At 44.3% G+C, this 12,557-nt stretch overlaps 1 protein-coding gene across 1 annotated transcript in view; it reads left to right on the top strand.

Annotated features, from left to right (window-relative positions):
• LOC139294069 (inositol polyphosphate-5-phosphatase A) overlaps positions 1 to 12,557 on the top strand; it is a 122,974-nt gene that overhangs the window by 58,937 nt on the left and 51,480 nt on the right. The window contains exons 5-6 of the mRNA XM_070915845.1: positions 8,529 to 8,592; positions 10,322 to 10,425. Of these exons, the coding sequence (XP_070771946.1) occupies positions 8,529 to 8,592; positions 10,322 to 10,425 (168 nt within the window). The remainder of the gene's footprint in view (positions 1 to 8,528; positions 8,593 to 10,321; positions 10,426 to 12,557) is intronic.

The following is a 12,557-nucleotide window of genomic DNA, read 5'->3' as shown; positions in this document are numbered from 1 at the left end:
AGTATCAGCATCTCTGACATTACTCTTTAATTAGGTTAAAACATGGAAGATCATATATATATATATATATATATGCATACAAGGTCCTGATGACCTCTTAAGTCATTGGAAATATATTGTCAAGTATCTCCGAGTTAAGATGAGGTGACATCAACAAAGCATTTTGGCGTTTGATTTAGTTTTTCATCAACATTACATGTAGGTCCACTGCCAGAGCCTTATGTAGACCTAGAAAAGCTTAGAATAGGTCCACTTCCCTGGTGTTATGTAGAATGTTTCCACCAGCTATAACCAGGTGGAAGTGTTTCGAGTTGTCTTGAATTTTTTTTAAATGCAACCTTTGAATATGCAGTGTGCACCCTTTTGACCAGAACGAAAGTTAATATAGAGGAGCTGGTAAAAAAAAACAAAAAACATTATATAAACCATATTTGGAAAATGCAGTAATGAGTGTGAAAATATGAAACTTGGCTGATTTCCTTGTTTAATCTCATAAACTAAGCAGTTACTATTTTTTGACAGTCTTTAGACTAATTAAAATTCGATTAGCTGAGTACTTGGGGAAAGAAATCCCTATCCTTAATCGACAATTAAGAAATAGTGGTGGAAACTTAATATGGTATGTTACTAACTACTTCAAGTGTCTGCTCAGACTCAAGTGATTCAAACCATACTGTTAAAACAGTGTGTACTGTAGATATTCTGTGTCTGGCGTAGGGTTAATCTTTCAAAATGTGGTTAGCGCTACATTTCTGGATTAAGAGTGTAGCTCAAGGTTAAGTAGTCAGGAGATTTAGGGCTGCTTTTCCATGAAGTTGGGGGGCTCACAAGATTTAAAACAGAATGGTCAAAATCGAAGCAGCAGAGGCCGAGATATCTCCAGAAACACTGCACTGCTGCACTTCCCATAATGCAACTCAAGGGCGTCTCTCATTAGATCCTCCCTTCCTCTTAAATGCCCACTTCTTTCAAACTCCACACCTCCAGTTACTCCATTTGCTTCCTGTTACCTGATATATGACTGACACCAGACGGAACAACCTTCCTCATCTGGCTAACCTGCATCACCCCTTGTTACTTTTAATACTTTAAAATTCAAAAGCTGTAACTCAAAATGTACATCTCCTGGGAGTAGTATAAGAAAACTGTGAGAAACGTAACAAGCTAATCCTTGCCTTATACACCACTGGCTGTCGCTTTAGCTGCTTTCTGCTTTTGAGCCTGCAGTTCATATGCAAGTTGTACCTGTGTCAAGCTACGCCCTGACCACGGCTTCATTTAATTCATTTCCACCATGAATTTTATGGACTGTTCTCCCATGCAAAGGGCATTTTGCCCAGCCTCCTTAAGAGGTCAACAGCAGCAAAAGCCCCACAGGTGTAATCCCATTTACTTTGATCCTCTGTTTTTATGTTCTTGTTAAAAGCTGCTGAAGTACCAACATGGTATTAGTAAATATGCAGCTGGAATATATATGAGCATTAATCATTCTCCATAGGGAACAGGCGCTGCTACCTTACTGGAAAATGGGAACAGTGCAGAAATGATGCATTGAATTGAATTTAGATTGTTATCCTTTTAGTTAGGACTGGAGTTATGTACCTTTCCTATAAGTATACAGCATGTTTTACATCAAAATGTGCACCTCCACATTTCTTTCTTATTGCTTTATCAGAGGACATTTATTAAAACCACCCACTCTGAAAATAGAAGCAAGGTGCTGGTACTGTGTGTATCGAACATTTTTAACAAAGTTATCAAACTCTTCCATCTGGATTATGCTGAAGAAGCCAATGATGTGGTCTAGAGCAAAAAATAAAAAGCCCCGGCATTATAAAGAAGCTCTTTTAAAGTCTGAGTCATATCATGTATCCGCGTATTCACTGTTCTTTTCTTTTTTTTTTTGTTGAATGTCATTGCTCTGATGGTTTTATTGCTTTAGACCCCTCTGCCGGGCAGGTTAGAGGAGCGACTGCACGACTGATGAGCGTGGCAGGAAATTGGCAGATGGAAGCATCCATTTCACCGCTAATTAGGGGGTCCAGAAGCCCGCCGACTGACAGGGTTCAACTGGGCAATGTAGTGCCTGCCAGCTCCCATCCCGTGCGCTTTATAAAACGCTCTTTAATTCCCCGGCACAATATCATTAACTTTGTAAGTGGATGAACACAATGGACAAGCAATTTAATTAACTTCTACCATTGAATGTTGGAGGGGAGACTAAATGAAATTAATGCACAATATTTCCCAGGGAGGCAGCCAACCTTGGGAGTGGGTCTGGATTGTTGGCAGGTCAGGCGCTGCCGTGGGTTTGGCCAATTATGCCTTGTTTAGACCCATCCATAATATTTTCCTCAAAAGAAAATAAAATCAGTGGTTTTGAGATCAATCACAAGCGCGTGTCGCTCTGCATTCTGGGAGATTTTAGAATAATGAAGTGGAAGCCCGGAAACAGTCTACAGAGCTAAAATACAGGTATCATAACTGATCCATACAGCCGTGGGGGGGGTTTACTTGAAATTAACAATCAATAAATGGATGGATGGAGGTTGGGGTTTGGGGAATGTAGCAAATACAGTGGTTTCTGATTGTGGATCTAGGGTTGGCCAGGTCAGTTCTTCACTTTGGTCCGTACAGAAATATCTAAACAACTGTTGGGTAGATTTCACGTATCCTTTGAAATATCCCAACATCTACAAGATGGATTGGCACCAAATTTGGTACAGACATTCATGGTCCCCAGAAGATGAGTCCTAATGATTTTGGTGATCCCCTGACATTTCCTCTAGCGCCACCAGCAGGTTGACATTTGTGAGAGTGAAATGTTGATGGCCTTTGTAAACGTTTGGTGACCATTACAGTCTTGCAGAGCTGCTAGCTTGTCTGTAGACTCTTTGTCTTATTGGTTTTGTAAGCACACAGATGCAAACATTATTACAGCATTTCAGTGTAAGCGGCCTCATCTGACCATATCCTGATGCTACAGCTCAGTATTATCCTCTGTAGCCACAATTCCAGTCAAAATGAGGTTCAGGTGGTCTGGATCTGCCGTTCCTGTTTTAATTGTAAGGAATCAATACTAGTCCCGCTTTGCCATGTAAACCAATTTTCTTGCAAGGGCTGCTCATGAGGTCCCTCATGGGGGCAGTGGAAGAGCATTACGGAGAGTAAGCTTAACTTAAATCTTAATTACTGTGAAATAAATAAGTAAATTTATGTTAACATGTTTCCTTTTAGTATATCTTGGAATGGTCTAATTCCCTCCCTCTGTCCCTTACCTATGCCCCCCACCAACACACACACACACACACACAAACACACACCCCAGAGACAAGGGCTCCTTCAGGACGTGACGGATGGCTCCAACACTCGGGCCGCTTTCAAATCACAGGAAGTGACAGAGGAAGTTTTAATGAGAGTTTTGTCTGTGTATCCAGTCAGGCCTTCCAGGCAGCCGATGAATAATAGACACTGTGGCTCAATACTCTGAATACTCAATCAATGGCACTGGGAGAGGGCCTTGGCAAACACATATGGCAGCCCGGGGTGGGCGGTGGGCTCAGGAGGGGTAGAAAATACTAAGGCTTCTCCATCTGTATCTCTGGGCTGAAAAAGCAAGCCATCTCTATTGATGCTGCTCACTTTTGTGCCGCGGTGTTTTCCTTGCCGGGGATGACAAACAGGCTGTTTGTGCAGTATTGGAGATTTGTGCAGAGAGGCTCCCGTGAAGGTGCTCTTTTAGCCCCAGAGCCTGCATATCAATGGGTCCCTTGCTGGGACATAGAGGGCTGATCTTGAAATAGATATGTGGGTTCTTACATTCAGTAGCTGTCAGAGCACATAGCACGCTGTTCCATTGTCTGCCGAAGGATTCACCCTTGACACTTTGATTTGGAGTATGTTGAGAATGTAGCCATGTGTGAATGCTGGTCCTTAGTGACTAATGAGGTTATTATGCACCTATTAGTCAGAGCTTATGTCTCTGCCTCCTTCTCTAAGCTGTTTTGACATAGCATGTGTTTCTGATATATCGCAACACCATTTCTTCGTGACAGCTTATCTGATTGACCTTTCCGATAAGTCTGTGTGTGTGTGTGTGTGTGTGTGTGTGGGGGGGGGGGGGGGGCTACATTTGTGAGGTTGTTTTTTTTGTGGTTATGTTTCTATGTGCAGGTTTATGTGGAAGTGTGGCATCACTCGTGATTTGACAGATGAGGGGACTCCAGGGATTTCTGAGCAACGAGATATAAACTGGAAAACAGCCCATTTTGTCTCCGCTGTCTAGAGGGCAAAATGCCTCAGAAAACCCTGAGGAGGTATTTCTCTGAGGCGGCTATAACGAGCCTGTAGCCGCAACATTGAGATACCACCATCACGATGCGAGTACTGTATCACTTTAAAGGAAGCGCTGTTAAAGGGTAATTCTGTTTTAGTACAACTTGTCTTATATTCATAGTTTTGGCCACCCGTCCCGTCAGTAATACTGCGACTGTATCCAGTTCATTTCTGAGATCTCGAAACATGTCACGGTCCGTCGTGTTCCCAGTGTAATCCGATTAACATGGATTGGAATGATGTCCAAAACTGCAAAAACAAGACCCAAGTTGTAACCAATCATAATTATGCCTAAAGGCTGACAAAGCACCACCTGTACCAGACACTCAACTCAGGAATGAGACAGGATGAGGTGCCAACATTGCCAAAAAATATGAAAAGCAAGATGAGCTTACCAAAGACGAAAAGGGATCCCTCTTCTGTTCCTGAGGTTTCCTCCACGTTTTCCCCATTGTGAAGCGCCCTTGAGGTAAATTTGTGATATTGGGCTGTAGAAATAGAATTGACTTGACTTATGAACTGGGATAGCAACACTCCCAAAACACACACAAAAAAAACCCTCAATACTATGGTCTCAGTTAACCATTTTACTTCTAAATTCAATTAAAACCTTCACTATAGGACCCACAGGACAGTGGTACCCTATTCTTTTTTACGGAGAATTAACACTCATCCCCAGGTGTGTAAGAAACTTCTGTTACCGCAATGAACAACTATCTAAAATAGAAAACTACAACATTTTATTGAGCAAATTCTGTGTACAAAGTGCAGGCATCCAACCTGAACACAGTTAAAAAGAAAAAGAAAGAAAAGAATTTGAACATGTTTTGAGTCAGTTCCCCCTTGCTGAAGTGCTTTATGGCTGCATCATCTACTTTCCTATTAAAACCCTCATTGGACACACACGCTCGTCGCCATGCTCCACGAACCCATAAGCCTGCACTTTGCTAGCGTCTGGGGGACAGCAGAACATTACCCTCGGAAGTTGTACAGTGACACTGTGGTGACACTGGAGTGTGTGTGTGTCAGCTCTCCTGGGACTGGCCACTCTCCCTTAGCACAGATTGGAGGTGAGACCTTGAAGAAAAATTATTACTTTTATGTTTGCTTTATGGCTCATTTTTCACATTAAACGCAGAAAATCTATTCAGAGGTCACCGAATTCCTGCTTCTCGTCGCCGGCCAGAACTAATTTTTGCAGCCCTCGGTATCGATAAAGCATTCAGCGGAGCAAAGTATGCAGGCTATGTACTGCAAGCTCTCAAGTCTCTATTTTCCACCAGCCAGTCTATTGGGACTTGTTCAGCCCGTATCTGCTGGGGTTTGGAAATGTCAACTACACACTTGTACGAACACACACACACACACACACACACACACACACACACACACACACACACACACACACACACACACATTCAACATATATTTGATAACCCTGTTTCAGAAAGCGGGTTTAGTGAAAACTGAGTTAGTTAACCCTGAGATGAGGGAAACTCTGGGTTTTCAGTTCCAGAAACACAGCTGACTTTAACTGTGGGTCAGTGTGTCAGTTACTGTGGTAACACTGTGAACCTAACCTGCTCACTGAGTGTCTCTCTGTCTCCTCCTGTTGAGCCTAAAGCCGCTGTCTGACACGCTGTTTCATTTCCTCGTACAGCCCTTATACAAGCGCACATTGGAGTGCATTAATTTGTGCCAGTTTGTGTTTAAGAAACATCGAAATCCTGGTTGGATATTCATTGGTTACCCAAGAAACTATCTTTAATATTACAGCTCTTATGATCATCAATGTGAGAACAGAGACAGCGATAATTGCGCCCTGCTAATATAATAGCTTCTTCATGAAGAGTGCAGCAGGGAGGCAGAGGAGAGAGAGAGCAGAGCAGCTGCCGGGTTCTGGACCCTGATGTCAAATAAATATTTATTAGGGTTGAGGGTTAAGTAGATTTTTTGCGATTACACGGATAGCCACTTAAGCATAGTTGTTTATCATTTATCTGAAAATTGATTCATGCCGATTTGTTTGATGTCATATTCATTTTATTTTTTTGTGGTCTCCGGCATCGAGGGCCTGTTGAGGGATCAGCTTCCACTGCAGCAGAGACTGTGTTTGGAATTAAAGTGAAGGGTTTAATCATTTAGTTCTTTAGTTAGTTCTTTCTTTTTATTTATTTATTTATTTTGCAGACTATAGTTGTTGAAGACTCCCTGTAATCACAAATCAAGTTTGCACATTTTCTCTAAGCCAATGACTGCACTCCCTTTGGGGCTAAAACTGTTATTAATAAAAAATTATTATAACCCAGAGCACCAAGTGAAATCTTGATAGAGTTGTTTTTCTTTGTTCTCTGTAAATCCCGAAGATATTGAATGTACAACACGATACGAACAGAAAATAGAAGAAAATCTTCATATTCGAGCAGGTGGAGCCAGTGAATCTTTGACGTTTTTTCTCATCCGTTTACATAAACCATTGATCAGTTCTTAACATTTTGGTCTGTTCATTTTCAACAAATTGATAAATTGACTTACTGTTTCCACAGTAGTACATTGACTTTCCAGAGAAATATCAGTTCTACAATAGAATTTCTAATAGAGTGAAGTATACCTCATATTTTTTATGCGTCATGTTAGAAAATAGTCATTTGTACTCTACTGCCCACTGAGATGTTCACACAAACAGCAGCAGTTAGCATAGCGACACCATTTTGACAAACCGCAGCGTTCCCCCCCCCCCCTCCCTCTGCCTGTCGTCCTATCTGTCTCTGTCTCCGAGTCTGTTGTTGGCACTTTGAGGTGAAAGAGAACATAAAGACAAGCGAGCACAAATAAGTGTCGGGGGGCCTTCCTGGAAGCCGTCCTCTCGCAATGGGAAGCTGTGACCTTGAGTCCTGCCTTCACCCAACGCCATCCCCTCACATGCTCGCCCCCCCCCCCTTTTCTCTCTGTCCTCCGTCAGAGCAGGAGAAGGGACGAGGGAGGGAGGGGAGCGCGGCGGGGGTTTCGGGTCACCAGCCGCCGTTCTCATCAATTAAATGTGCGACAGTGTTTCCCGCCGGCTGAACTTACATGTCAAGGAGATGGGCAGGACCTCATGTTTGTGCTTTTGACAAATCAGCAAATGTTTAATCTGAAGATGTGCCGGCACTCATAAATAATGCAGCGGCCCGGCCCAAACTCTCTCCCAGCGTGCCCGGAGAGAGGCGCCTGAGCCCGGCCTCAATAGGAGGAAGGTAGGAAAACCCTCCCGACTAAATCCGTCGTCACGCCCGGAGCCTTTTCTTCTACAAACGTCTCCTCCTCCTTTCGATCGCACCCGTCCAACCTCTCTTCGTCGCTCCTCTTTCTTCGACTGTACCTGAGAGTCCCACCTTCCACGATCTCTTATCTCTTATCACTGCATTCTGCCTAACTCCCTTTGTCTTTTGCTCTCCGCTCGCTTATGTTTTCATTTGGTCGCTCTGTAGCGAAAGTTCCTCACCGCCCTCTGCAGAGTGGAAGGAGACTCAGAATTATCCCGAGCCAGAGGTCTGCTATCTCAAAGACACAGGGGATTGAGCTTGAGCTTTTGCCTCCATTTGCCCTAAATGTAAAGAGGGCAACAGAAAGCAGTGTAGTGGACTGTGAACCGCATCAAATCCCCCTCTGCACGACTCTCACTTCTTCCCACAGACTTTGATTGGCCTGTCCCCCGACTGGGAAAGTTTCCTGATTGTTCACAGGGAAAATTAAGATTTTAAGCCTATTGAAGTCGATCTTTGCTCATTCAAAAGTCCATCTGAATGTGTCCTTTGAAAGCTTAAATTGTTGACTCGCCACATTAGACGACTCTGAGCCCGAGAATGGGGTCGTACAGAGACTGTGCTGAGTGTACTGTACTGAGGGCACGTTGCACCTGTTGTTGTGTAGTTGATGGTGTGTAGTGTGCTGTGGAGTGTGTTAAAGAGGGAGGCTCTGCACTTGTAGCCCAGTTTATTAGTCAAGCATTCTCACGTCAGGTCAATCCTTTGCACACTCTGCATTGTGAGACGGCCATGAGCAGCGTTCTTGGAAACTAGGAAAATGATGTGCTCAGTTGTAGCTCTTAAACAGGTTGGAAGTTTTTGCAAAATGTCCAAATGTCTTGGAAAAAGAATGGAATCATTTATGGTAAATATCTCCAAATCTCACAAGTACTTTTCCTCTTGCAGGCTCTGGGGAGTTTCTACTTTATCCACGAGTCGTTGAAAAACATCCACCAGTTTGATTTCAAAGGTGAGTGCCCCCCCCCCTCCCCCCGCCCCCCACAACACACCTCCACATATACATCATCACCACCACTGTCTTGAAATGAAATCCTCACACCGTGGCCCCTTCATCCCACCCCTGCATGTCACACACAACCATTTGCAGGCTATTCCCGCTTCCATCAAAACCAGCGAGCTGAGATTGGCTTTGAGGATAATGTAAAGGGGGTGGGGGGGTGGGGGGGCAGAATGGTAATGCTTATTAATATTAGGATTTAATTCATAAGATTTCGGGCCTACAGTAATGGTGTGCGGCGGGTTATTGGACAGTTACGGCGGTCTCATCAGCCTGCCGTGTCAGAGGGCCCCGGGGTCCGGCGGCCGCGCTAATTAAAGGAGGGATATAGATGTGGAGGCGCCTCGTTTCCTATTAGACCCAAGTCAGCATTAGCACCAGTTACCCCAGTGAAGGACAGGGCGAAGACAGGGGAGGGGTCGTGAGGGGAGAGGACCACTCCCCATGTACACACACGTACTTTAGAGATTTGATTTCAAGGCAGAATTACATAAACTGCTGTAACTAACTCTGTAGCTTTGTTTGAGGCCATTTTGACTTGTCATACTAGAAAAAGCACAGACGTTGCTAATCACATTAACACCGGCTCTGTTCTATTCAAGTGTCCCAGCAAGCCATGACAGGGTGACAGTGAGCCAGCATGCACAAGCAGCTAAATGGAATTCATTTCGAGTTGATTTTATTATTACCTACTGTGGCATGTCAAAATGTCTTCCGTGGAAAAAGAACTCTTGCTGTGGTTTTAGAGAAATCCAGCTTCCTACGCAGACTGAAAGTGAACTGACATTACAGTCACCTCACAGCTCAGTTTAATACTCAAACAGTTCAAAACCAAACTGGAAGAAGCACAAAGTTCCCTCATTCAGCATCAAATCTGTATGAAATGAAGTAGTGTTTTTTTTATACACATCTAAACTGAAGAACAAAACTGATCAGATTTGTTTCATATTGCCATCCCGTTGCCATGATATGTTGTGTTGTGTGTTGTTACACCCCGAACTGACACCAGTTCTCCCTCACACACATTTAATCGAGTCCCTCCGCAAATATGGGTTGTGTATTTATGTCGCCCCGAAATCACAAATCGCCAACATGCCTCAGAAGACTTAACAGAACGTACAACCCTCTAGATTCTCTTGATTCGGATAAGGAAGCACTCCACAAAAAAAAAAAAAAAATCCCTTTAACCTCAGGAATACAAAGAGAGGACAGACAGACATGCAACATGTGCTGTCTGTACTGTACAAAGTAAAAAGGAGAAGCATTGCTCCAGGTTGGCCCAGTTCTTTCATGTTCATGTTCATGTTACGGTAAATAATGTCCTGACATGACAAGGCACTTTGCTTGAGGATATGTTCAGGGTCGTCAGCCATCTTCCTGTGAGATCAAAGACAGACACGCATACTTTTTTATTTTACCTGTGTGGTGACCTCTCACGCTCAGCTCCCCAGCTGAATACAGATGTTCCTCACTCTGACCAGCAGGTGGTGCAGTTGTCTGAGGAAGCCAAACGTTGCTCGGGCTCTCAGTAATTGTTTTAGAGGATTCACACATGGGCTCTCCAAAAATGAACCAACCACGTTTGTAACAATAAACTGTCTTTCTCCCTTTTCTTTGCTCTGTTTCTCCACCTGCTCCCCTTCTCTCTCTCTCTCTCCGTCCTCCCTCCGTCTCCACACAGCCAAGAAATTCAAGAAGGTGGTAGGGAAGGAGACCTACTCAGAGACACTAGAAAGCACACCCTCGCTGGAGAAGGAGAAGTTTCCACAGGACTACTTTCCTGAGGTGGGTAATGTGATAAGAGCACTTGAGGGACTGGTGGTGGCTCAGCTGTCTTGCGGAGACGTGGACTGACAGATATCACAGATGATGTGAGGAGGAAATGTGTCATGACAAATGAACACAGTTTTTTTTTACGTGGTATGCAGTATGCAGGTTTATATAAGCTTGGAAAAAGTGATCAGTCACTCATTTGACGTGCAGTATCCTTTGCCCTTTTTTTTTATCACACATTTATATAGACACATTCCCCCAAGCAAGATTGCAAAAGAAATCTTATAAAATACGTTAAAAGACGTTCACAATGCCAAACTTCAGGTAATAATTTATACAAAAAGAGATTTCCTTTTCCCTGTGTTTCATTGATTTTTCAAAAGCCGTCACATTTTCTATGCATTTTTTGTGTTTTACGGTCCAGTTTTGTTTTTTCCTGCTTCAAGGAAATCCGGCTGACACGTGGCTGATTTGAAGACAAATCAGTCAAAAAAAAAAAAAAATCGTCAAATCGTGAAACGGAGAAAGTCCCCTTTGTGTCTGCCGTGTCCCGTGGAGCAATATCTGTGCTCACTCCGCTGTGTTCGGGCTTTTCTGGTTTCGGCGTGGTGTGCCATCAGAGCGCCGAGCATAGCTGTGCTGATATAGTAATAAAGAGCACGACCGCCCGTGTGTCATCCCCGCACTCCCCACTCATCTGTCAACCATGCTCCGACGGCCGCCTCTGCAAATATATGCAAAACAGATGGATACGGCCCCTTCACACACTTCCCCCCAATTTCCGTCTCTTTCACACACTGCAGGACTCCCCACCCTGAGCCACCCTAGACATAGACACACAAATGCATGCAGTCACACACACACCCAAAACAGCTCAGGTTTCCCACTTCCCCATTCCATAGATGATCTAAAACCAATTACACTGATTGAGGCGCGCAGCCATTTAAAGTGATTACAGCAGAAGCATTGTTCTGCGTTTAACAGGGCAAGCAAAGGAAAACCACAAAACAAACCTGGCATAGCACAGCGCGAGAGGGATGAGGGGAGTGATGTAGAGAGAAGGGAGGTGTGTGAGGCATGGAGGCGGGCGCGCGGGCCGGGGTGGGGGGCGGTGGGGGGGGGGGACAGATGAGAAAAGTTTTGCCCGGTGATTTATGCCTCTTTCCCGGCTGGGATATGAATCTGGGATGATGCTCCAGAGAGCAGCACTCCAGATAATGTTAGCCCATTTAAAAAGAGCAGATTTGTGTAGTCTATCAGGGTCGCCGAGTATTTTTTTCTCTCTCCTCCCCCTCCTCCGGCCCCTCCGTAGTGAGAAATTGGTTGTTATCATAGATCACAGATACTGCTCAAACCTCTTATGAAAGATGAATTAATTTCACTAATGCTTTAATGCAAAGCTCTCATGAGGGAGGCAGACTGGTGATAACCCCTGCCTCGTCCCCGCTTCCTCCGCTAGTGATTTATGCCCTCTTTTAGTAGATGAAACCGCCTAGATTTGCCATCCATCTGCAGCTTTGAGGAATCCTATTACACGCGGATCTTGGACCGGACGGAACGCCGCACGGAGTCCCAAACCAGTTGACTCAGTTTTGGGACACGCAGCCTCAGATGTGTCGAGTTAACTGTTGTTAACGGACGTGCAACGAGCCGAATGATTATTGATTGAAGTCGTGAGAAGAGACACAGAGGGCAGGTATCTTGTTTACATGCTCATAACTAATCAATGCAAAACGAAAAAGGGGAAGAAGAAAAAAGATTTGGAATTCATCCAGTTTGTCAGAGAGGATCCTCTGGGGAAGGTTAGAGAGTGACAGCAGACAGCTCAGGTGGCCGCTGGGAGACAGTGTGTGTGTGTGTGTGTGTGTGTGTCTCTGCTTGTGTCTCACCTTTATAGTCTCCCATTAATAAAGTGTCACTGAGCGAGCTGCTGATGACATCATGGTGGGAGGGCTTGCTGTCTGTGTGTGTGTGTGTGTGTTTGTGTGTATAAAAGAGAAGCCAAATATCATTCAGTACATTTCACTGCACTTGAGTGCTGCGCGCTGGTTCAGGCACGTGAAGTGTGTGTCTTTTTATTTGCAAATCCTCACAAGGTGCTGCGTGCAGAGCAGGGCTGCAGCTACCTCTTATTTGAATCTTCG

Source organism: Enoplosus armatus, chromosome 12 (assembly GCF_043641665.1).
Source record: "Enoplosus armatus isolate fEnoArm2 chromosome 12, fEnoArm2.hap1, whole genome shotgun sequence".
Taxonomy (NCBI): Eukaryota; Metazoa; Chordata; class Actinopteri; order Centrarchiformes; family Enoplosidae; genus Enoplosus; species Enoplosus armatus.
The sequence above is the reverse complement of the archived record's forward strand: the minus strand, read 5'-3'. Positions and strand labels throughout refer to the sequence as shown.